At 34.8% G+C, this 26,584-nt stretch overlaps 1 protein-coding gene across 1 annotated transcript in view; it reads left to right on the top strand.

Annotated features, from left to right (window-relative positions):
* LOC150097350 (diacylglycerol lipase-beta-like) overlaps positions 1-26,584 on the top strand; it is a 290,177-nt gene that overhangs the window by 76,235 nt on the left and 187,358 nt on the right. Inside the window, exons 4-5 of the mRNA XM_090407293.1 lie at positions 14,174-14,323; positions 22,907-23,103. Of these exons, the coding sequence (XP_090263419.1) occupies positions 14,174-14,323; positions 22,907-23,103 (347 nt within the window). The remainder of the gene's footprint in view (positions 1-14,173; positions 14,324-22,906; positions 23,104-26,584) is intronic.

Below are 26,584 nucleotides of genomic sequence, written 5' to 3'. Positions count from 1 at the left end.
GGATGGAAAGAATATCGACAGTGCATGGGAAGAATTTAAACAATACTTAAATGATGCGATATCAGAATGTGTCCTGAGAGTTCGAAGAATAAATAGAGTAGGCGTCAAATGGATGTGTTATTTTATTAAGCAAGAGATTCATAAGAAAAGGACGATGTAGAAGGAATACCGTGTGTGTATAAGGATGACGTTCATTATGAATGTTATAAGCAGCAAGCTAGAATAGTCGCAACTGTTGTATAGAAAGCAAAGTCTGAGTATGAAAAGAAACTGGCTCTGCATGCTAAAAACAACTCACAAGAATTCTCTATTGATATGCTGCAAGTAAAAGAAAAAATGAATATGAAAGAATAACTTCTAAATCCAGATGGTGTTAGGGTTACAGATGTAGACTAGGTTGTTCAGTTAATGAGTGCCTATTGTGTTGACAGCCATCAACCTATTGAACGCAACATCGAGCTCACTGTTACCTCTTCACTAGATGAAGAAACACAAGTGTGTGAGGCCGAGGTATTAGCGCTGTTGCACAAAATGAATAAGAATTCAACAATAGGGACTGATGGAATATCAGCATGTGTGCTAAAAGAGTGTTCAGCTGAACTGGCCATTCCTTTGACCAGGATGTTTAATATGAGTCTCAGAACAGGGAAGTTTCCTCAGAAATGGAAGTAATGTATGTTAATTCCATTGCACAAGGGTGGTGCAAAGACCGATGTATCCAACTATCGACCAATTAGTGTATCAGGAGTGGTGGTGAAAATTTTGGAAAAATTGGTTAGGGCCCGCATTCACAAATGGGTTGACAGTGAATCTTTACTTTGCAGTGAACAACATGGGTTTACTAAGGAAAGGTAATGTTTTAGCAACTTGCTCACATTCTATAACAATGTTACCATTGAACTAGATAAGGGGAATGGATACACCATGATACTTTTGGATTTTACCAAGGCTTTTAACAGAATACGGCTTGGTAGACTGTTGCATAAATTGGAGAAAATGGGTTTGGGTTATACAATATTAACATGGATAAGAGGATGGCTGACTGACAGATATCAAAATGTGGTATGTGGGGGATCTTAGTCTGCAAGATTTAAGGTAACTAGTAGTATATCACAAGGATCAGTGCTTGGTCCACTGTTATTCAATCTGCTCATTAATGATATTGGGATGGATTTGACAAGTGACATACAGCTATTTGCTGATGATGCAATGATAGGTAGGGTAATCAGGAATGCTGCTGATATGCAGTACTTGCAGAATGATTTGAATAGGCTGGAATTATAGGCATGGGAAAATGTGTGTCAGTTCAATGTTATTAAATGTAAAGTCATTCACTTTGGCATGATTAGATATCTAATGTTTTATTATATTGGTAGGATTAGACTGGAAGAAAAGGATGAGGCTAGGGATCTTGGAGTGTTAATAGATAGGAAGTTGAAGTTCAGGGGCCATATTGCAAATGCAACTCAAAAAGATAATTGCAATGCTGAAACGAATATTCACATGTAAAGATAAGGATGTTATTTTGCCTCTTTACAAGGCCTTGATAAGACCTCACTTGGACTATTATTTTCAGGTCTGGTCTCCTGATTTCTGTTGTAATTCTGATATATCTTCTTGTTCTTCTTTGGCACTACAGCCCCATGTAGGGCCTTGGCCTTTCATTTTTGGGTTTCATAACTCACTATGAGGTGGGGTTGTTACCTCCATTCTCAACCATGTGTAATTGTCTGTGAAGTGTTGTGTTCTTAAGTCTGGTTTGCCTGCTTTGCTGGAGGAAAAACCCTGCAGTCAACGCCCAAGCCCGGCTAACTTGGCTATGTCTGAGAAAGATCCTTAGCTCCTCACGTCAGCAATGAGAATCGAATGCAGGACACTCCTTTTACAGGCGCATGGTTGCAGAGCACGTAACCACTCAGCCAACTGTGCGGACCATTCTGATATATATATTGGAGAAAATACAAAAGAGAGAGTGTTAAAAATGATATCAGGATTGTGGAATAGTGATTATGAAGGCAGATTGAGAATTTGTAGACTGCAGACACTAGCAAACAGGAGAAAGAGGGGTGATATGATTGAGACTTACAAACTTCTGGAAGGGTCATACAGGATTTCAATTTATGGAAGGTGGGGAATGAACAAGAGGGCATCCTCAGAAGCTGAGAATGAAGGCCACCAAGAAGGGTGTGGGGACGATTTTTCTCTCAGAGGGCGGTGCGTGATTGGAATGGATTGCAATTGGATGTTGTGAGTGCAAGCAGTGTGAATGAATAAGTATGATAGCTTGTGTGTGTGTGTGTAGTATGTGGCCTCCCTCAATGAGTGTCTGACTCCCTGGAGGTCTCTCTTAATAATAATAATAATAATAAAATTCCAGGTTTGTTAATAACATGAAAACTAGTGTACAAATAGTAGGAAGCAGTATTTCATTGTAGCAGTTGAATACACGTGGTATGGCAACATGACGTGAATTCAGTGACTTCGAGAGAAGTGTCATTGTGGGCTGTCACATTGGTGACATATCCATACGTGCCATTACCACTTAACTGGAGCATCCAAAATCAATGGTTGGCAATATAATCCATAAATGGAGATGCTCTGGCATCGCTAATGCAGGAAAACACCCAGGGCAGCTTCCAAAAATGACTGACAGGTACAGGGAAGTGTTAAAATGGGTGGAACGCAAAAAATCTGCTATGATCGGAACAGACAATCCATGATGATTTCCAGTGCACCAGGAACACCATAGTGGGCACTAATAACTGTACAAAAAGAACTCCATTTACTGGGTTTCCATGGAAGAGCAGTGCTACACAAGCCAAACATCACAACAATGAATAAGGCTGCTCATCTGGTCTGGTGCAAAGAGCTGTGAACTGGGCAGTTGACCAGTGGAAAATGGTACTCTGGAGTGATGAATCGAGGTTCACCTGTTTTCAGTCTGATGGCAGGGTGTGGAGGCAGCCTGGTAAATGCTTGTTACCACAGTATAGGGGTGCATTCAGCTGGTTTGGAGTGAGACCATTGGTTGTTTTTTGTGGTTCCACAAAGGCAGCTCAGTACCTTGATATTCTGATTAAGCAGGTCCTGCTGCCTACACTGCGGAGTTTTTGTGGAAAGGACCCATGTTACTGTCAAGATGACAATGCCCCTTTCTACAAAGCTGCAATTGTTATGGAATAATATGAAAAAATGTGTGTTAAACAACTGCGCTGCGCAGAGTCCTGATCTTAACCTCACCGAACACTGTGGGACGAATTGGAGTGGCGATTGAGGTCGAGAGCAGCGCGTCCTTGATCTGTTGCTGAACTCAGTACTGCTTTGATGGAAGAATGGAGACAAATTCCACCTGATGTCTGCCACACATTGGTGGAAAGCCTCTCTCAAAGGGTGCATAAGGTAATCAAAGCCAAAGGTGGACATACCCAGTGTTAGGGTGTCCGGACAATTATTGGCAGATAGTGTATATACCACACTTTTTATGGTGGGAATATAGTATAATTGTAATTATACTGTAGAGTATAATTTGAATAGCTGAATTGGAAAGTAGTTATTGAGTCTGTAGTTTGAGATACTTTGAGAAATAACAGATCAAATTTTGATGCATACATATAATTATCATCATTGTTATCGTCAGTATACTTTCATAGAGTTTCATTGTGTAAGATTCTGCTGTCACCTGCATGCCTTAAACTTATTAACTGCTTGCACACTAACAGATAATGCATTCCACTTATCAGTCACTCTGCATCCAGAATGCCTGCTTTTAACTCCATTGTTCACACCTCTTTTTACAACTTCCAGGAAATAGCCTCTTGTTTCATCCTTGAACTACCTCACCGTTCTGTGAGGTAGTTCAAAAAAATTCCTTCCATGTTAATCTAGTAACAATCCCTTACAAATATGCTTCTCAATCATATCTCCATTTTCCTCTCCAAGATACTGTGCAAATTGTATTTCCTCAGTTTTTCCTCATGGCATACATTGTGATGTTCTCAGATTTTAGCTATATGTCCCTTAAAAATTTAGGTTCTTGCCAACAGATCCCTTGTTTCACCACATCCTATAACATATTCCCACCAATTTATATAATCTGCATCATATCTTATCCTGGCTTTCCAAATTTTAAAGCTTATCAACATTGAACTGTCCACTCTTTCTCACAGGCTATTCCATTCCTCTTTTAAAGCATAGGATGTTCTCTACTCCTCATAGTTCATCCCAATTTTCATCATCTGCAAAGAACAGCATATCTCCATTTAAATTTCTCCCAATATTGTTAACATACAAGTTAAACAGCAGTGACTCAAAACAGGCTCATGCGGCATACCACTAGTGATTTTTTTTCATTCTGGGAAGCTGCTTCCCTAATATCACTTTCTGATACCTGTTAGCAGGCAATCTTCTATCCAGCTTGTTAATTTATTATCTAACTCCATCTCTTCTACTTTAATTACCAACTTGCAATGTGGTAGTTTATCAAAGACCTTTTGAAAATCTAAATATTTCACAGTATATGCATCTTTCTTGTCCAATGCACTTGTTACCTTGTTGTAATACATAAGTAGATTGCTAAAGCATTATTGCTCTTAACAAACCCACGCTGTTGCTGTTATCAACCCAATTGTTTTCTAGCTTTCCCTACCTCTCCAGTACCTTAACTATAACTCCAGACTAGACATAGTTATCTGCAATTCAAAGCTTCAGTCTTATCATCTCCTTTGTGAAGTGGAACAGGTTTGCTTCTTTCTATTCCTTTGAGTGTTTCCCATTGCAATCCTTGTTAAATAAATATGTCAAGGCTATATTTAACTCACTGGAGCATTCCCTCACAGTGGTGATAATGATAGTGCCCATTATTTATGCCGTGACATAAGAAGCTACATAGAATGAATGTCATTTGTGTATGGGAAGCAGTAGGAATTGTTTGAGCAAGGCAGTATCACACTGCATACCCAAGATTAGGAGGATAAACTGGGCAGGGATTAAGTAGATAAGTAGCAACATAAAGCAGGAGCTGCAAAAAAAAAAACATGGAAGGAATATAAAAAAAAAGCGATCAGCAGGCTCGTGAACAATAAAAAGCACAAGCAAGAAGGGTAACAAGTATGGTAAAGAAGGCTAAATCAGATTTTGAGAGAAAATTAGTTAAGCAGGCCAAAGTAAATCCAAAAGAGTTTTTTTTTTGCTGTGTAAGATTTTTTTGCACTGAGTAAAGTTATGGAAAGATAACTTTACTCAGTGCTGATGGTAAGAAAGTGACAGAAGCAGAAGAAATAGTTCATTTCCTAAGTGATCAGTTTGCAAGGGTATATTATCCAGATGATGATTTTGCAGTTACTGATGTGACAAAGACTGATATTAGAATTGAGGTAATGAACTATAGGTACTTAATGTATTGATAAATATCACTGTGAATAACACAGTCGGCCTGGGCCATGTCAACTTATGTGCTGCTAGAATGTGTAAATGAATTGGCAGTGACTCTGATGAAGTTCTTTAATCTAGGTCTCAGCTCTGGCAAGTTTGACACCTTGAATTCAGGCAAGACTCAGGTTCAAGTAACAAAATATGTTTATTAATGCTAAAAGACAGGTACATTAAATCTTGTATTAAATTATCAAACTTCTGAATTACTAGCTAAGTGCATGTCTTATGCTAAGCTATACAAGCTGTTCAATATTAATCTAACCTTCTTACATAAACTGACATGCAAAATCATGTATTACCAATGGATAATTAAACAATGTCACACTCAAATTGAGTTCCTTCATTCACATTTTACTTTAAAATAGATAATTCACAACTCATTTCTTTCTTAGTTAAATTTACTCAATTAACAAAGGGTCTTCACTACTTCAATCATATACAAGTTAGAGATTTATCCTATACAATTCTTTGTCTAATAGAATTGGCTGCATTAATTACTCTATCCTGTCAAAGCTCTCTAAAATGTCCTCAGTCTTGTTTTATTAAGACTCAAATTCTACCTTCTAACAATTTCAAGATATAAAACAAAAAGATCTTTACTTTACCAAATCCCTCTGAAGGTCTATTAGCTGCCACGTGTTGCTCGGGTCATCCTTCGTCGTGGCTGTTTCTGGATCAGGTCTCGTGACTGAGTTGTTCCGTTCTCTGCTACCGGACACAAATCAGTCAATGGCTGGAACTACGAGCCTTCTCTGCTCGCTCGCACGATCCATAACTTACATCGCCCTTAGGTTGATCCCCTGCTTTCCCTTCTTGCTATTAGGTGTTGTTTTCGAGGAAAGGCGCTTATGTCAGCCTTCGGTGTTACAACAGGCACTTGCAGCTTAGACGTGACCTTTGATCCTATTAGTCATTTCTTACCTGGCGACTTACGATTTTTTGGATAGCTTAACAATACATAAATCAAGCCATTATTCCTTTACATGTAATTCTAATCTGACATAATTCCTGATTTTAGCTTTCTGTTTGACAATAATTCATTCATACATACACTTTCTGATATACACTTTCGCATACAACAACTTAGGTGTTTCTCACCTTCTGCTGGTAAGCAGGTATTATGTAAATTTCTTTGTTATTTTGTAAAGCTTACATGTTAGATCCTGAATGAATAACTTGTCAAGAAGTTCTCCATTCAATATCTAACAGTGGTTAAAGTATTGGAAAAGTTGTTCAAAAGTAAAATTCAGGAATGGGTGGATAAGCATATGATACTCTATAGGGGATAGTTGATGAAAGTGATGTAGATATCTTACAGGTTGATTTAAAAAATTGGCAGTGTGGGCAAAGGTCAATGGTTGTCAATTAAAGGTTGTAAAATGTAATGCACTTTGGAATGAAAAGATTACACATTTTGCATCATACTGATGGTACTAGTTTACAGGAAATTGATGAGGCTAAGGATCTGGGGATGATGTTGGATATAGATTGAAATTCAGAGGACATATTGCAAGAGTTGGCAAAATAGCTCAGTGGATTACTTGGATGCTGAAGAATATACGGAAAAATAAAGATATTGAAGTTATTATCCCTCTTTATAAGACTATGATTTGACTACATGTTGACTGCTATGTACAGATTTGGTCACCTGTGTTTCTTGGGGATTGGATGGTGGTGGAGAGGATTCAGAGATGAGTGACCAAGCTGGTGACAGATGTGTGGAATGTTTCCTATATGGATAGATTGAGGGTATGTGGGTTCCACAGTTTAGCTTACAGGTGGAGGAGAGGAGCCATGATAGAAACATATAAGTTACTAAAGGGATTCTCTAAGATTGACACAAGAAATTTTTCAATACATGGGGAGTAAGGGAGGAAAACATGGGGTCACACTTGGAAGTTGTCTAAGTGTGTGGTTAGAGGGTGTGCAGACTAAGTTCTCTATTTGGAAACTGGTGAATGTGTGTATTGGATTGCCAGAGGCAGTTGTGAATGCTCCAATAGTGAATTTAAGGAGATGTCTGATAGGTATTGTGTTAATGGATAGTGTGGGTCTCCTACAACAAGTCTTTTGACTCCATGGAGTATCCATATAAATAATATTTAAGTCCTGAATGTTGAAGTGGAGGTCAAGGTATTAAAATATTTTAATACAGTATAACTAAATTATTTAGTTCTATTAAAGTTAATTATTTAAATTAAGGGGATATTTAATCCCACATTATTTCAAAGCCGAATAAGAATACTCTAAGATAGAAATCAAAGAGTTTCATGCCGAATATAGCAAACTATACAAGTTCGGCGAGTTCAAGCATGAGCAAACACCTGGGTGGTACAATACCGGGCAGTTCGTTGTAAAGGTGGATAAAACTAGGATCGCTATTCTTAGTATTTGCCCTAATGTAAAACTCATCCACTAGAAGATGTATGTTGTTTTACATTAAGGGAGATAGGTCACTACCCAGACCGGTTTCAACCTTTATTTGGTCTACCTACTCATGATGAGACCTCAATAAAGGTTGAAACCGGTGTTTGCTCATGCTTGGACTCGCCGAACTTTTATAGTTTGCTATATTCGGCATGAAACTCTTTGATTTCTATCTTAAGAGTTTTCTTATTCGGCTTTGAAATAATGAGGGATTAAATATCCCCTTAATATAAATAATTTTAACATCGCCGAAGTGAAGCATTTTGGCTCTTTATTTCATTTATTAACGTTAATATTTCTCTGGTGCTACACTAACATTGTCAAAGCTTTAAACAGTGATTTTGTATTAAAGTGTTGGCTCACATCTTCCATACGAATTATTGTTTTTTTTCAGTTTAGAAGATATATCTGTGGACCCTATCATCTATCTAACCAGAAATGTGGTATTATGAAACTTGTGTGTCGGTCCATTTCTTTTGTTCAGGCATAGGTCTTTTAGTCCAAGAATATGAATGCCCAAGGACTGATCTCTTTTTTCAGATGCTTATTAAATGCAAGAAATTATATTTCTTCGTTATAATTAATATAAATTTGCCAGATTGTTCCAAGTCAAATGAAGCCATTATATTTGAGAAAGAATAACTGTCAGTTTTCCATTTGGGAAATAGTCATCTGGACATCAACTATATATATATACACAGGGCCACTGAGAGAAATTTTCGGGCCCATGACAAATCTGTGGTCCGGGCCCCACTTAAAAAGGTGCATCACTTTTGTTTAATAAAAAAAGTCATATAAAATATTAAATATTTATTTAAAAAAATGTACAATAAATTCAAAATTCAATACATTACATACCATACAAAATACAAACATTAAATAATTCAATTAAAAAAGATAATTTTTAAATTTTTATTGCCTCATCCACTTCCTCACTTTATGGTTAGCGAAATCTTTACTCACCTCATCATAATAAATTTTCATTGCCAGGTCATGTTCTATTGATAGGCAAAGCTAGGCTGTTTAATCTTTCCTGGAGCATTGATGATCTACTGAAGCATTTTTTCCTGAAAGTTTACTAAATGCTCTTTCACCTTCGGCAACTGTTACTGGTATTGTGCAAAAAATTCTGCATAATTCAGAAACATTACTGTGAATGTAATTACTAGCTAACGCAGCCGACTGCAACAACCGAACGCCTATTGATGTCATCGTCCGCTATAACTACAGCGATCTGTGCGGAGAGAATCAGTGTCTTCCAGACACTCATGGTGAGCTAAAGAGTGTAGCCGTCTGTCTAAAACAAAACACAGTATCATAAGACTATTACACTTTTTTATAAAATCTTTATCAAGTAGCTTTATTTTTATCCTCCTACATGTTTCGCCAATCTGTTTCTATTGGCATCCTCAGGGAATACAAATCAGTAAGCACAAAATGAAGGTTACAGACTAGGTTATAACCGATGGTTCTAAATCATACAAAAAATTGGTATTGTGCGTGACAATGTGCGTGTCTCGTTAACGTGATTTATTCGTGATGACTCATGACGTAATTGTTATGAAAGTTCATTTCTTTGATGTTTAATGATCTGATAAAAGTTTTCCAAATTTCTGGTAAAATTAGACCTTGATTCTTGTTTAGGTTTTCAGTTTTACGGGCGACTGTAGCTGCTTCTTTAAAGGTTTTGAATGGTAGTTATCTTCTATGTATGGCATAAGGCTCTTATCCCACTCAATGTGATGGTTAGTAGAGGCAAAGTGGCATGAAAGGCCTGAAATGTCTTGTCTGTTATTTCTGACATATCCTATGTGTTCTTTCTTTCTCGTTTCGAAGCTTCTAGATGTCTGACCTACGTAACTAATACCACATGAGCAAGGAATATTATATACTCCAGAGTATTTGTAGAATGGGTGAGGATCTTTCGGTGATCTTAAAAATTTCCGAATAGTATTGATTGGTTTTAAAAGGTTAGCTAATTTTTTGGAAAGGTTGTTGACAAAAGGAATTGTAATTGTACTGATGTATTGGACGTCATCACGTTGTCGATGTGGTATATCAGTAAATAGAATCTTGTTATAGAGTCTTTTAGGGTAACCATTTAAAGAAAGTTCTCTGGATATTGTGGTTAATTCCGTTAGTAGGTCATCCTTGTCTGTCGTATACTGTATAGCTCTTTTCTTGAGACTATGGATATGGACTCTGTTTACTAACAATCCAGTGGTTGAAGTCATCAACATCTTAGACAAATTGTTCCCAAGAAACATCACTACTTTGTTCAATCACTGTTTAACTTCTAACTATTTCATTTGGCAAGAAACAATCTACAAACAACTCACTGGATTAGCTGTGGGTAGTCCCCTCTCACCTCCTTGTGCTGACTTATTCATGGAAGATCTAGAGAAAAAAATCTTAACCCAGATCTTTCCAAAACCGAAAATTTGGTACAGATATGTAGATGACATCTTTATCATTTGGGATCATACAAAAGAAGAACTAATGAATTACCTCAACTAAATCAATAGTTTCCACAATTCCATCAAATTCACATTAGAAATGGAAAAAGATAAAAAACTGCCATTCCTTGACATTTTAATAAAGAAACAATCCAATAATAGTATCAACCTATCTGTATACAGAAAACCTACAAATACTGGACGTTACCTCCATTTCAACTCAGCTCATCACATAGCTCAGAAACTTAGCATTATCCATAGTCTCAAGAAAAGAGCTATACAGTATACGACAGACAAGGATGACCTACTAACGGAATTAACCACAATATCCAGAGAACTTTCTTTAAATGGTTACCCTTTAAATGGTATATCAGTAAATAGAATCTTGTTATAGAGTAAAAGACTCTATAACAAGATTCTATTTACTGATATACCACATCGACAACGTGATGACGTCCAGTACATCAGTACAATTACAATTCCTTTTGTCAACAACCTTTCCAAAAAATTAGCTAACCTTTTAAAACCATACAAGATCAGAGTGGCATTCAAACCAATCAATACTATTTGGAAATTTTTAAGATCACCGAAAGATCCTCACCCATTCTACTAATACTCTGGAGTATATAATATTCCTTGCTCATGTGGTATTAGTTACGTAGGTCAGACATCTAGAAGCTTCGAAACGAGAAAGAAAGAACACATAGGATATGTCAGAAATAACAGACAAGACATTTCAGGCCTTTCATGCCACTTTGCCTCTACTAACCATCACATTGAGTGGGATAAGAGCCTTATGCCATACATAGAAGATAACTACCATTCAAGAACCTTTAAAGAAGCAGCTACAGTCGCCCGTAAAACTGAAAACCTAAACAAGAATCAAGGTCTAATTTTACCAGAAATTTGGAAAACTTTTATCAGATCATTAAACATCAAAGAAATGAACTTTCATAACAATTACGTCATGAGTCATCACGAATAAATCACGTTAACGAGACATGCACAATTTGTCACGCACAATACCAATTTTTTGTATGATTTAGAACCATCAGTTATAACCTAGTCTGTAACCTTCATTTTGTGCTTACTGATTTGTATTCCCTGAGGATGCCAATAGAAACAGATTGGCGAAACATGTAGGAGGATAAAAATAAAGCTACTTGATAAAGATTTTATAAAAAAGTGTAATAGTCTTATGAATAATTGTCAAGAAAAAATTCAACATAAAACACAGTATCATTCTCAATATGCATTTTTCCTTTATCATTGTTGTATTATTATGAGAATTAAAACCATGCATTATAAACACAGTTACTTCAGGGCCCAACGGTCAGGCCCGTGACAAAAATCTCAGATGTCACCCCCCTCTCGGCAGCCCTGTATATACACACACACACACACATACATGCACAGTTGACTCGTGAAGAACGCGTTTTTGAACTGTGCAGTTCCACTTATATGCAGGTTTTTTTAATAGATATATTGGAAATTTTTTTGGATATTTGCAACAATTTAAAAAAAAAACTTGCATATGAACTGCATAGCCTAGAAATATCAAAAAAAAAAAAATTAAAAAAACGTTAGGTATGTCATAAATACCTAAAATATATGTAGATATTAATCTATTTTATCATTGTCTACTATAAAGTATACATAAATCTATTATAAAAAGTTAAAATTTATCAAAACTTATGCACACAAACACTTACAGAACGTACATGGCCATTCACAATCGAGAGAAATGTAAACTAATGTAAAAATGCAGTATTAAATCAGAACTGCATAAAATTAACTGTTATTAATTAGTTAAATTAATTAATTAGCATGAAATAAAAATTTTATAACAATTCATTTGTTGTTGTATAGGTTACCACAAAGCAATCGTATCGATTGCGCTAAGCTTCATAAAATAATTGTATTGCTGCTTTTTCGTTATCAATGCATGAATTGTTATACGATATATGAATTTCTTTTTCACATTATCTTTTCATTTTTGATGTCTAGTGTTAGTAATACGTATAATGTATAAGTGTTTGTATCATATAAGACAACATTGATGTAGGTACTGACAGACATACAATTCATCTTGTAAACAGATGATGTAAACTTACGGTATTGATAAATACAGTACTGTAAATGTATTTTCTCTTCCTTATGATTTTCTTAATATTTTCTTTTCTCCAGCTTACTTTATTGTAAGAATACAGAATATAATACATATAACATACAAAATATGTGTTAATGGACTATTTATGTTATCAGTAAGGCTTTCGGTCAACAGTAGGCTATTAGTAGTTAAGTTTTTGGGGAGTCAAAAGTTGTGTGGATTTTCGAACAATGCGGGGAGTTGGTGCTCCTAATCCCTGCATTGTTCAAGGGTCAACTGTATATTTTTCCTCCTTTCTCAGCATGGTTTACATGTTTCTGCTTAATTTATATGTTACTTGCTTTGACAATATTAATGTAACACTAGAGAGATGTTAGTTTTAATAAAAGTTTATATTTACTTAAACTATGTATTTTATCAAATAGTACAGTAAAATTAATAGGTTGCTAGATTAAAGGCATTTCACATAAGTGGACAGTGACTAAGTAAGAAGGGCTGGTAATGTGATTTATGAACAACAGTTGTATATTAGTTTTAAATAGATTCCAGTTTTTAGTAACTGGATATAGAAATGTAATTATTTTGTATATCCTGTCATTTTTTTCTTTTATGTATTTAGCATAGATTTCTATAACTAAGTTAAATTGGCTTTATAAACTTCACTGCTGCTGGACAAGACAGTTAACGTCATCTCCATTGTCTGGTATACATGTTTATCAATAGGCATGTTCTCTGGCCAGTATTTCTGTTTTGTAGGGAGGTAGATGAAAAACACAAAAAGTTCTACCAGGGAAAAGCCCTTCTAAAGATTATTTCACTTCCGTTCATTTTTGAAATTATGGACTTTACAACCATGTTATAAATAACTATTTTAATTTCCCAATTTTTCGACCTTCATATTAAGGTCATCATCTGGAGTATATACAAGTACAAGCTGAGTTATATTTCACACAGTATACTAAAGAGACAATGATTTGATCAACAGTTATTCTACTGGCATGACCTCTAGTGAAAATATAATATATATAAAATATAAAAAAAAACAGATAAAATTGATTATTTAGAAACTACCTCAAAGCTAAATTCTATTTAAGATAACATAAGAGAAACATTCTTTCATATAGATAGTTTTCTTACAGTAACAATGATGTCCTAATTTAACATGACAATTGTTATATTAGATTTAAGATTTTATATTATCTACAGTCCTGTTTATAGTTAACTCTTAGAGAGAAAGGTTCCGTGGGTAGAATATGTGCCTTCCATAGGCTTGGGATTTTTAGACCATTTTAGACCAATTGTTCAGATTGGGGGTGATTGATAAGAATCTCACAGACTTCCTTAAATTTATGTTCATACCATATTTAATCTAGCAACCTATTAATTTTACTGTGCTATTTGAGATAAAATACACAGTTTTAGTAAATATAAACTTTTATTAAAGTTAACATTTCTCTCTCTAGAATTCTTTCTTTTCACATTGACATTGTCAAAAGAAAGGATTATTTTACTTCCTAAATGGGATTTAGACTTAAGTATATCTAATCAGAAGTTATCATACTTATTAGCCAATTTTGAAATCATGATAATTATTATTCTTAGTGCTTGTTAATGTATTAATTACCTTTGAAAAACAGTAACTGTTCTTTTTGTGTAAGAATTTTATCCACATCTTTAAAATGGGGGGGGGGGGTACAGTAAAAAAACTTATTTAATATGTATCTAGACTTAATCTGATTTTCTGTTTCAGACTCAACCTAGAAAACATCTGCCTAAATTGTTGTACATTAGATTACTACTAGTAATTCCAGAAATTGTGTGGAATGGACTTGGTACTAAGTGGGCTTTTACTCCTGGGGACCATAGTTGTGAACCTTTGGAGGTTGTCTTTATAGTTCAGGTAAGAACACTAGAATAATCCACTCTACTTCATTTAGTAGTAATTGAGATGTAGAAATTTGAATTATGTACAAGAACAAAGTGATGACTAGAAATGTTCTCCTATACTGAAATAATCAAATCTTCTTCATTAACAGCTTTCTGTTTCATCATTAAAAGGTGTAAAAAAAAAAAACAGTAACACCTGTCAAAATGTTTTCTTTCTTAAATTTCCTAAATCTTGGCTAGGCTGCTAATGAACAGACAAAGTGAAATATATAGCCTCTGTTGGTATGGTCATTCCCTTCTTTTCTTTCTTTCTTTGTGAGGTGTGTGTGGTCTGTTTTCACCACTGGTGCTCTGAGTATGAAGAAAATACTAACCAAGGGGGAAAAATCTTCCATCATCTTTCTCTAATTCAGAGTAATTTAATAATAAGGTGTGACACCTTTTGGCTACTCATATATGAAATTATGACTTCAACATTACTTCCAACTTAGTATCACTCTGGGTCTGGCTCCCACTGAAGAGACCTCAATAAAGGTCGAAACCGGTCTGGGTAGTGACCATAATGCATAGCATTATACATGTCCGCAAGGGGATGTGCTTTGCATTATGGGATACTAAGGAAAGTGATGAGAACTTTGTCCACCTTTGCCACGAGTTGTCCCAGTCATGAAGATACTTCAGGTGCAAACTTTGTTTGCTTACACTTGGATAAAGGATCAAACTAAATATATAATTTATTGTCTAACCAAGTGGGGAAAAAAACTTCCACCATCTTTCTCTAATCCAGAGTAATTTAATAAGGTGTGACACCTTTTGGCAACTGGCATATGGAAATATGCATTCTGCATTGCCTCAACCTTTATATCATCTCTGGGTCTGGCTCCCACTTAAGAGACCTCAATAAAGGTCAAAACCGGTCTGGGTAGAGACCCTTCCCATAATGCATAGCATTATACATGTCCGCAAGGAGATGTGCTTTGCATTATGGGATGGTGATAAGAACTTAATCCATCTTTGCCACAAGTTGTCCCAGTCCTGAAGATACTTCAGACGCAAACTTTGTTTGCTTAAGGGATCAAACTAAATATATAATTTAAAATACCAACTAATTCAATGCTTGGATATATTTAGTTTGATTCTTTATCCAACACTTGGATGGATATGAACTAAATCAAACTAAATATGTAATTTAAAATGCCAACTAGACTTGCTACATGGTAGATGACTTTCATTGCAGTGAGACACATCCATCTTGCTTATTGGAAGCCAGAAGAAGGATAAGAAGGATAATTTGGTATCCTTCAAATAGCAGATAACAAATTATCCTTCTTAGACATCCTTCCACTCACCATCAGGTTATTTAACTACATCTATTTACAGAAAATGCACTTTTACTGGACATTACATTCTCAAGCAATCTGCTCATCATCCTTGTCAAAAGACAGGAATCATTAAATGTTTAATTCAACGAGCTAGAACTAATTGTTCAACTTCCCAACAGTTACAGAAAGAACTTTCTACCTATCAAACATTACATGAAGTTAAATGGTTTCTCCGAAAGGACTACACAACATCTGTTCGAATCCTACAAACCAAAACAACAAAGAATCTATACATTGAGTTCCAATACCATATATCTCTGGAATTTCAGAACCAATTTCAAGAATTCTGAAGAAATATGATCTAACAGTTACTTATATTCCTATCAATAAAATATCCACCTATTTTTTCCCATCGTCTAAAGATAAACACTCTACTATGTCTCTTTTCTTTTATGTGTCTTTTCAAATTGAAATATCTGGCAACTTAAATAATCTTCTTGTGCTAACATGTTGATCATTCTTAATTTCATGTCACAAGTTTCTCTCAAAAACAGAATACTTCTCCTATCACTGAACTCGCATACCTTCACCACATTTTTTTTTAGCTAATGGCTATAATCCTCCTTAAAAAATAGATAAAATACAAAATGTCCCCTTCCCTAAATCCATCTACCTTCTCCTCCACATGAACATATCTATAAACGATATCCAGAGTGTTTAATGAATATAATCTGTACATACGTTTAAACCATACACAATATGCCCGTTAAAAACAAGACAAAATTCATATAAAAATAAAGAGCAACTATGTGAAGAAGAATCATTTATTTGCAATATAATCTTCCTTTGACTCAATATAATATTTATATCATTTATACAAATTTCCATTTCACACAATTTTTGAAACTGTTAAGCGTCTAAAGGTTTAGCACTTAGCTCGGATCACAATCTTCTCGATCATCTCTGTCTAATTAGTGTTCTTTGTTTGTAGCAACAGCCATCTGTTTGTTTGGTACTGCTCTTCTCTCTCTCTCTTACTCATCTCATGCATTGATTCAGGTGTTGCATAACACCAGGATAGTACTGACTCTTAACCATTTGATCCTCTGGAACAAATTCGTTATGAACAATTCCATGAATGTGAAAGAAAAAGAATCGGCATTATTTTGAATTGAGTCTTCTGCAGTCAAGCTTTTTGCTGTTTTGAAGACATCAGTAATTGCCATTCCATACTTTGCCAGATCATATCTGCCAAAGAATGTGGTACAAATCATGAACAAATCTTTTCCCTGAACTTTCCAGCGAGATTTCATTGGCTGCTCCCTTTCCAATATTTAATTTCTGCACAATCATCTGAATGATGATTTAACGATTGCTATTGAGCTCATGAACCTTTTCCACATTTTCATCAACCTGAACTGAGACAGGCATCTTGAAATAGTGCGAACCACTCAAAAGATCATGTATGTGACAGGCAGTTATTCTTATTGTTTTTAGGTTAATTATTATCATTATTAATCATTAAATGTTCAGTTTAAAATTTAATCACTGCTTGTTCCTTTTCAAGTTTTGACACTAGGCACTAACACCATCTAACTCAAAACATCTGCACAAAAACTAATGAAGCTTTTGCAATGTGTATCTTCTTTTTAAGAGCACAGTCATCATCATCATCATGTTGTACCATTTTATTTTGTTGAAATGGTTAAAATGATATATTATTTTGCTCAGTTCTATTTATAATGTACCCATTATAAAAAGGAAAAATCTGTCTCATTACTTAATAAGCACACAGTATGTCATCCTCATCTGTTCACCTAAGGACAAACTGTATTCTTTATCACATACAGGAATATATGGAGCGCCCTGTACTTGTGACCTGGCTTACTATGGACAGCCAGGACAATCTGTCAACATCTGCCTTCAAGAACGTAAAAAACACATTTGCCCATCATTATGGCAAGTCAGGACTGGCTGATCATGCTTCAGACATAGTGAATCAACATCACTATAAAACTTTCTCCAAACCGCAACAAGTATGGCTATATCATTTGATCAAAAATCTGAGAGATGGTCATTTTAGGGTCAAATTAATAGTTGCAGATCTCTCTTTATCCAACAATAGATAGTGCCAGTTAGTATTTTAGTTCTTTGTGTTGTCTGTTACAATTTTCAACCGTTCCCACTATTAACTGATTGTTGCTGTTTGTTTACTGTGATAAACTGTTTGTGCTCTGAAGATTCTGGGTATAAAACGAGAAAAATATTGCCATCTAAGTAAATATATTTATTTTCTTATTACTGTCTTGTGAATTAACTACGCTACTGGCCAGGACGTATATACACGTCCACATTTCTGTGGATGCGAAGTACATATTAAAATTGTAATACCATTGATATTACATTGAAATTTATGATTGATATGAATCTTTTGAGGGTGCGTATTTGATCTTTAATGGCCGGTAAGGTGGTTAAACCATTAAATATCTCAGATGACCTGTCAACACATAATCCTTTCTACACATCAGAAGGCTTCCTAATATGCTAATACATAATCCCAATGCCACCTATTCTGCTATACTGTTTGTGCTCTGAAAATTCTGGGTATAAAACAAGAAAAATATTGCCATATAAGTAAATACATTTGTTTTCTTGTTATTGACTTATTTTTAGAGGTACCTGTGGCATAGTATAATTATTAAAAAACACATAAGTCCACAGTAATAACTTTAATTAATAAATAAGGTACAGATATTTCATACTAAAACTAATAGTACATCTTCAGTGTTACAAAAAGATAGGAATGTAATACAAGTAACGAACATTCGGTTGATCACCTATTAAAATACAATGTTGTAGCGAGCTAGGAAATAAAAGAAATTAATAAATAATTAATATTTAAGATAATTGGTTTTTTAATGATTACATAAAATCAAAGTCTCCCAGATCTTCAAGAGAGAGAGAGGCAATCATTTCGATTTAAATTCGGTCGGTGTAAAATAGCTTCACAACTTTCTTTAAAGAGCCGTTCATATTTGAACCTGCATCTAAGAAGGAGAATAGCTTTATCGCACTGGATATTGTGGGTAATGTTAATACTGTGTTGTGCTAGACCAGACTTCTCAGGTTTGTTGTAATCAATATAATATTGATGTTCTTTAATTCTTTTTTCCACAGAATGGCCAGTTTGTCCAAAATAAGAAACATCGCATTCACATGGTATTTGGTAAACGCCAGCCAAAGATAGAAATGACTGTTTATCTTTTGTAGAAGGTAATAAGGAAGAAATTTTGTTGATTGGAATATACATGGGAATCAATTGGTACTTTTTTAAAATTCTACCTATAGGTTCTGAGATTCCTGGAATGTAGGGGATTGGAACTCTGCGGACCATTGAAGAAACCTTAGGTATTGGAACATAAGATTCAATTATCTGTTGGATTAGATTCCATTAACTTTTTAATGATGGAAAGTTGTTCTTGTTGTGGAGACAAAGGGCTACCCACGGCAGTACCCTCAACTTGTTTGTAGAACTTGTTTTTCCAACTAAAATAACCTGAATGGATAACAAATTCGAAAATCTTTGCGACAAAGGGCTACCCAGGGTACTGCCATGGGTAGCCCTTTGTCTCCACCTTTGGCTAACTATTTTTTGAAACAATTTGAAGAGACTATGTTTTCATCCATTCACCCTCAATCATCTTTTTGGTATCGTTATGTCAATGATGTTTTTGCCATTTGGTCACATACTGAAGATGAGCTTTCTACAACAGATAAATAGCCTTCACCCTCATATCCAATTCACCATGGAAAAGGAAAATTCTGGTACTTAACCATTTTTGGACATCCTGCTTACTCGAACTTCTTCTGGTACCTTATCTACAAGCATCTTTCGAAAGCCAACATTTACTGGCAGATACATTCATAAAAAGTCTGCTCACCGCACATCTCAAAAATTTGGCATTCTTAAATCTCTAATTAATAGGGCACATAAAGTTTGTTCTTCTCCAGAAATCTTACAACAAGAACTTTCCATCATTAAAAAGTTAATGGAATCTAATAATTACCACCCTAATCAAATCCAACAGATAATTGAATCTTATGTTCCAATACCTAAGGTTTCTTCAACAGTCTGCAGAGTTCCAAACCCCTACATTCCAGGAATATCAGAACCTATAGGTAGAATTTTAAAAAAGTACCAATTGATTCCCATGTATATTCCAATCAACAAAATTTCTTCCTTATTACCTTCTACAAAAGATAAACTGTCATCTCTCTATCTTTGGCTGGCGTTTACCAAATACCATGTGAATGCGATGTTTCTTATTTTGGACAAACTGGCCGTTCTGTGGAAAAAAAGAATTAAAAAACATCAACATTATATCGATTACAACAAACCTCAGAAGTCTGGTCTAGCACAACACAGTATTAACACTACCCATAACATCCAGTGGGATAAAGCTATTCTCCTTCATAGATGCAGGTTCAAATATGAACGTCTCTTTAAAGAAAGTTGTGAAGCTATTTTACACTGACTGAATTTAAATCGAAATGATTGCCTCTCTCTCTCAAAGATCTGGGAGACTTTTATTTTATGTAATCATTAAAAAACCAATTATCTTAAATATTAATTATTTATTATAATAAATTAGTTTAATCCTTTATCCAAATGTGAGCAAACAAAGTTTGCACCTGAAAGTATCTTCAGGACTAGGGTAAGGTAGTAGAACACCAGGCAACTTGTTGCAAAGGTGGAGCAAGCTAACATCACTCCTATCTCAGTATCTCCCAAAATGCAAAACACATCTCCTTGCGGATATGTCTAATGTTATGCATTAAGGGAAGGGCCACTACCCAGACTAATTTCGACCTTTATTGAGGTCTCTTCAGTGGGAGCCAGGCCCAGACATGGAGAGTAGTGGTAGTCTGGGTAGTGGCCCTCCCCTTAATGCATAACATTATACATATCCACAAGGTGATGTGTTTTGCATTTTGGGAGATACTGAGATAGGAGTGATGGTAGCTTGCTCCACCTTTGCAATGAGTTGCCCGGTGTTGTACTACCTTACCCCAGTCCTGAAGATACTGTCAGGCGCAAACTTTGTTTGCTCACACTTGGATAAAGGATTAAACTAGTTTATTATAGTCTAACCAAGTGAAAAATAATCTTTTAATTATTTATTAATTTCTTTCATTTCCTACCTCGCAACAACATTGTATTTTAATAGGTGATCCACCGAATGTTCGTTACTTGTATTCCATTCCTATCTGTTTGTACATTGAAGATGTACTATTAGTTTTAGTATGAAATTTAGTATGAAATCTGTACCTTTTTTATTAATTAAAGTTATTACTGTGGACTTGCATGTTTTTTATTAATTATTGACTTGTGAATTAAACTATTAAATATCTCAGATGACCTGTCAACACATAATCCTTTCTACACATCAGAAGGCTTCCTAATATGCTAATACATAATCCTGATGCCACCTATTCTGCTATACTGTGCATGTAGGTAGAATGCACTGTTCATTTCATATTATGGCCAGTTCCTGGCCATAATGTGGATTCAACCTTTTTAAAACTTTTAAAGTTTTAACTTGAAACTTAGTTTTGAAAATGGATTAAAAACATAATAGAATGCAGCTATGCTTGAATTGCCTTTGTGTCTGTCAAGACCTGTATGTTTACTTTGTATCCATTCTTTAGATTAAGGTTTCACTGATCAGTTTCAAACTGTTGGTTGTCATCAGACCAGGCAGAAATCCTGTGAATAATCATGTCATGTTTGCAAAGCGTATTTTCCATAAGTGAGATTGCAGTCAGTGTATAAATCATAAACATTGAAGAAAAGAGCCAGAAAGGCTTCAACATTGAAAATTGTTAAACAGAGACATAGTAAATATGTTTTATTAGTTTTATATTAGTTTACATTTTGAAACTTTAAAAGTGTTAATAATGATTGAGAACATGTGACAACACAACTTGTGTGGTTCATTGCTTGATATGGTGAAGTAAGGGATCTTGGTGTAATGGTAGATAGGAATTTGAAGTTGCAAATGCAACTCAGAAGATAACTGTGATGTTGAAGCTAACCTAGACATGTAAGGATAAGGAAGTCATTTTGTTTCTTTATAAGGCCTTCATAAAACCAAGACCACACCTGGATTATTGTGCACAGATTTGGTCTCCTGGGTTCCAAGAGGATAAAGAAGCTGTGGAAAGGGTGCGAAGAAGAGGTTACAAAGATTATATTCAGATTATGGGATTTAGATTATGAGGACAGATTGCAAGTATGTAGATTATAGATTCTGGTTACAGGAGAAAGAGGGGGTGATGTGATAGAGGTCCACATACTTTTGAATGAGTGTTATAGGATATTGTCTGATATTTTTTTTATATAGAAGGTGGGGAGAGAACACAGGGGCATCTGTGGAAATTAAGTATGTTCACAGTGAAGAAAGGGGTGAGAGCTAGCTTTTTCTCTCTCAGAGCAGTGAGTGAGTGGAATAGTTTGTCTTTAAGGGTAGTGAGTGCATCTAGTGTGAATGAATTTAAGGGAAGGTCTCTGACAGCTGGTTTGTGTGATTTATAGCCTCCCTCATTGAGTCCTTGAATCCCTGGTTGTCTCAGATAATAATAATAATTATTATACTACTTGGGATTGAATCTGTGCAGAAACTTATATATTCATCTTTCACTGCCCTGATAGTAGTTTCAAACTGTTATTTTTCATCAGTGACGAGGTAGATAGCCAACAAGAATTAGCAGTTTTAAACAGATCTGAGGCAGTAATATCATAATAAAAGATGAATTTCCAGATTCCTTGACAGGCTATCTTGTAATTAGTGCATTATGAAGATGACTCATGCCAAAGCTTATATTTTTGTAGCATTTGATCAATCAAAACACTCCAAGTTTTAAAGAGCAAACATTGTTGCCTTTTTTGGCTGTAAAATATTAATGGATATTTATCATTTCTTTTAATTAATATTTTAATATCTATTCTTATGTTAATTTTTTTAAAAAAATTATCCAGATGTGCCTATAAGCTCTTTGATAGTTATCAGGTGACTACACCAGTAATCATTTATTATAACTTGATAGAGTAATATTGCATTTCATACTATTTTACCCATTAGGTTAATTAATTGTGTGTGGTAGGAGGGGAATCATTATTTGTATTCTTAATGTTAAGGATACATAAACCTCTCTCTCTCCTCCTGAGCTTATGTCAATTTATACATATATATTTTATACAATATTTGTTTCAGGCAGTAGCAATATGTGAATGGCTTCTAATCGGATCTATCATGTTTGGAATTTTTCTCGTATTTGATCCTGTTGGTTCTACTAGTCATTATCGTTCAGGACACAGAGTTGGAGATGTAGAAAGAGGAGAGCCACAACCTTTGTATATTAATCTTAGTACCTCAGAAGTTGCTAGAACTAAAGAGATATGGGAATTCAGGTAAGTTTTATTTATTATTATTTTCTATTATTATTATTATGTAACACCTCCAAGTACTCAGATTCGTGGGTGAGCACTCTGCACAGCCTACCACTTCTGCTACTTAATCCTCCATCTACACACAATGTTGTCTGCTACTCACTAATGGTATTTTTTGTCTGTAAACTGAATGGCTAGTTTGCCTGTATGTAGGATGAAAAATCCAAGTTTCTGGAGGAGAAACCTGCTGCCTCCATATGAGATCATCTATCTCACCTTCAGTTGATAAAGCATATTTAAAGTCACAACAGGAAACAAACTCAGTTCTTTTCCAATCAAAACAGGAAATGTCCCATCGACCTTTCAATTGTGCAATGGAGGTGCTTGTTTTCTACCTTTCTGACAGTTCTACTTTTTGATTGCACATCATAGGACTTTTGGATCTAAAACTTATGTAATATGGCTGTTTCATTTACCAGCATGTTGAATATTGGAAATTGTTTTCAGCATTCATATTATCTTTGTAACCTCCTAGAATTTATTATAGGAGTTAATAAATTCTTTAACTTTTTACATGTGTTGACTTATGTAATTCTAGATATTATCAGATACTCTTGGAGAGAATTTTGCCAAAACTTTGGCAGTAACTTCTTATCCCCTCCTATCCCCACTTCCAAAATCTTGTCCTAAGAAGCAGAGCAGAGAAACATTAAATTCTGTTTGCTTTGAATGAGCCATTTAAGAAACAAGAATTGAAAGATGCTTTACTTAGTTATCAACTGATTTAATGTTTAGAGAATAGATTATTAATCCCATTTGTTATGAGATTATCTCTATAAAGATTTCTTTTTTTATTCCAAGTATTACACAAGGGTTCAATTCCGATTGGTGCAATGACTTGTTAATTGTTCCTCAAAATCCGGAAAATCACTGACTCAAGACCAAATACAAAAATATACACATTTAATAAAACTAAAACAATATATACACCTTAGATAAAATTACATAACTACAAAATACTGGATCCAAAGCCTTCTAAAATAAAACTACACTTCAGAGATTTTCTTATCCAAAAATATTAAAATCACCTATTCTCTGACTCATTATATTACTGGATTGTTTAACATATACTTAATCGCATCTACCAGACCTTATTTTCACAACAACAAAAATGTTCATATTCAGTTTCTTTGTTAGGACATTTTCCGAAAATATAAACATTTCTTCTTCTTTTCCATGGGATCCTTTCTTATTACCCTTATGTAGTATATAATGTTATTCCTCACTGAAGTATAAATATTTCTTACCTTTTGCAGTTCAATTTGAAGCACAATTTACTAATTTTGTACCAGAGAAAAAAGTTTCTTCTACTACTTCAAAAACATCATATCTAAGTTGAGCTAATTCCATCACCCTTTCCAGTAGAAATAAATATATCCGGCGTCCTTAAGACAGATGAAACTTTCCAATCAGTGTTTCCGTGACTTTAGAAAATCTACTATTAATATTCTTCCAACTGTTACATAAAACTAAATAAACTTCATAAGAACAAAATTCCTCTGGTCTCCGTTCTTAAACTTCCATTAGCTCTATCTTGTTTTTCTCAATACCGAACTCTCTCTCTGTCAGCTGTCAATCACGCATCAAACTCCTTGGCAAGCAAGAAGTTAGATATAATGGCTGACATGTTGTCTCCTCCATTAGCGTAATGAGAATGTTTTTATAAAACACAACGCTTAACAATTTTAAACTACAATAAAATTTCTGAAAGTAACACAACTATCCAAATCCAGTAGGTACAGAAATTTTCTAAATGCTTTACATTTTTATTTTGAAAAATAACATCAATAAGGCACATCGCAAGTGCGATGTACGTGTTATGAAACCAAAACTAATAATGTACTAACATAAACAATTTGTAAAAATATTCAGAATTTTAAATTATGATTATTTTTACAGTAGGACTAGGTGATATTAGGAGATGATTAAACATCTGTCACCAGCTTCTGTGGATCAACTACTCTGCCTTTTTAACCCTCCAGCTGCATATCTTGCGATGTCCATGGATAGCTCCAATATCTTAACTCTTGTGATCCTGCAATTTCCACAGAATGGCCTCTATTTTGCTTCCTTCTACTGAGGATCCCACGTTTTCACTGTGCAATGCTTACATTTGTTGAATATATTACTTCCACCTATTTCTAATTTTCTTTAATAGAGGGCAGTTGTGATAACCTTCAGTGATTGGGATAAAGTTGCAATTTTATGTGCAATCTCTGCCTCACTTGAGTGCTTTATGTTGCAAGTTGAGATACCTTCTAAAAAATACTTAAATGTTTTTGATAAACATTATTGATATTATTTTTACTATTGGAATCACAGTTGTGAACTGGTCAGTTATTTGTGTAGTTTGTAATGTATTTCATATCTTGATTCTTTTTATTTTTTATATATTTTTGTCATCATCATCATCATCATCAAATTCCTGCCATGTACCCTCAAGGGGTGTACAGGATATGACAGTACTACATGAAAAAATTACATCATTACTAACTTCCTATCTACAATTTTCCTCCAAATCAGTCTGTTACTTGTCAAGACTCCAACATTATCAGATCTTATATTTCTATCGTCTAAGGCACTTTGTACTGTATCAATCCACCTATATCTTGGTCTTCCTCTGGGTCGTTTTCCTGCCAACCTGACAGAGAACACTTGTTTTGCTAATCTTTCCTCTCCCATTCTATTTAAGTGACCATACCATCTGAGATTAGCTCTGCTAATGCATTCCTGGATGCTGACAATGTCAAGTTCTTTCCTAATATCCTCATTTTTAATATGATATTGCCATTGATGCCATCTGTTCACGCCTCTAGTCTTTCTCAGGACTCTCATATCTGCGGTCTCTAGTCTTTGGTCAAGTGTTTTACTTCTGACCCAGCTCTCAGATCCCTTTAGTTAAAATTGGTTTGAACACAGTCTTGTATACAGCTAATTTAGTGTTCCGACTAATTTCTTTCTTATTCCATATGAATTTATTCAATTGACTTCCCATGATACCAGCTTTGCTGATTCTGTTGTCTATTTCTATATTTAGTTTACCATCTTCAGTAAAAATTGTGCCTAAGTAGCTGAAATGTTTTACTTGTTCCACAGGTTCTCCATTCACAACACAGTTGACATTTTCAATGATTCTGCCTATTTTCATTGTCTTTGTCTTTTTATTGCTGACCTTCATACCATATCTATTACAACAGCTATTCAATTTAGTCAGAGAATCTTGCAGACTTGTAGCGGATTTATTTACAAGTATAACATCATCCGCATAAAGCAAAGAGCTGATATTAACATCTCCAATTTTGATATCAGGTTTAATACAACATTCCTTCATAATGTGATCCATTTAGATAATGAATAACAGAGGGGATAATGTACATCCTTGTCTCACACCAGATTTAACATTAAACCATCTTCCTGTACTTCCTTCAATTCTAACTGCTGA

The sequence above is a fragment of the Typopeltis vanoorti genome, chromosome 17 (assembly GCF_054136105.1).
Source record: "Typopeltis vanoorti isolate ZY-2024b chromosome 17, IOZ_Tvanoo_1.0, whole genome shotgun sequence".
Taxonomy (NCBI): Eukaryota; Metazoa; Arthropoda; class Arachnida; order Uropygi; family Thelyphonidae; genus Typopeltis; species Typopeltis vanoorti.
This window is presented reverse-complemented; position numbering and strand designations above follow the sequence as displayed.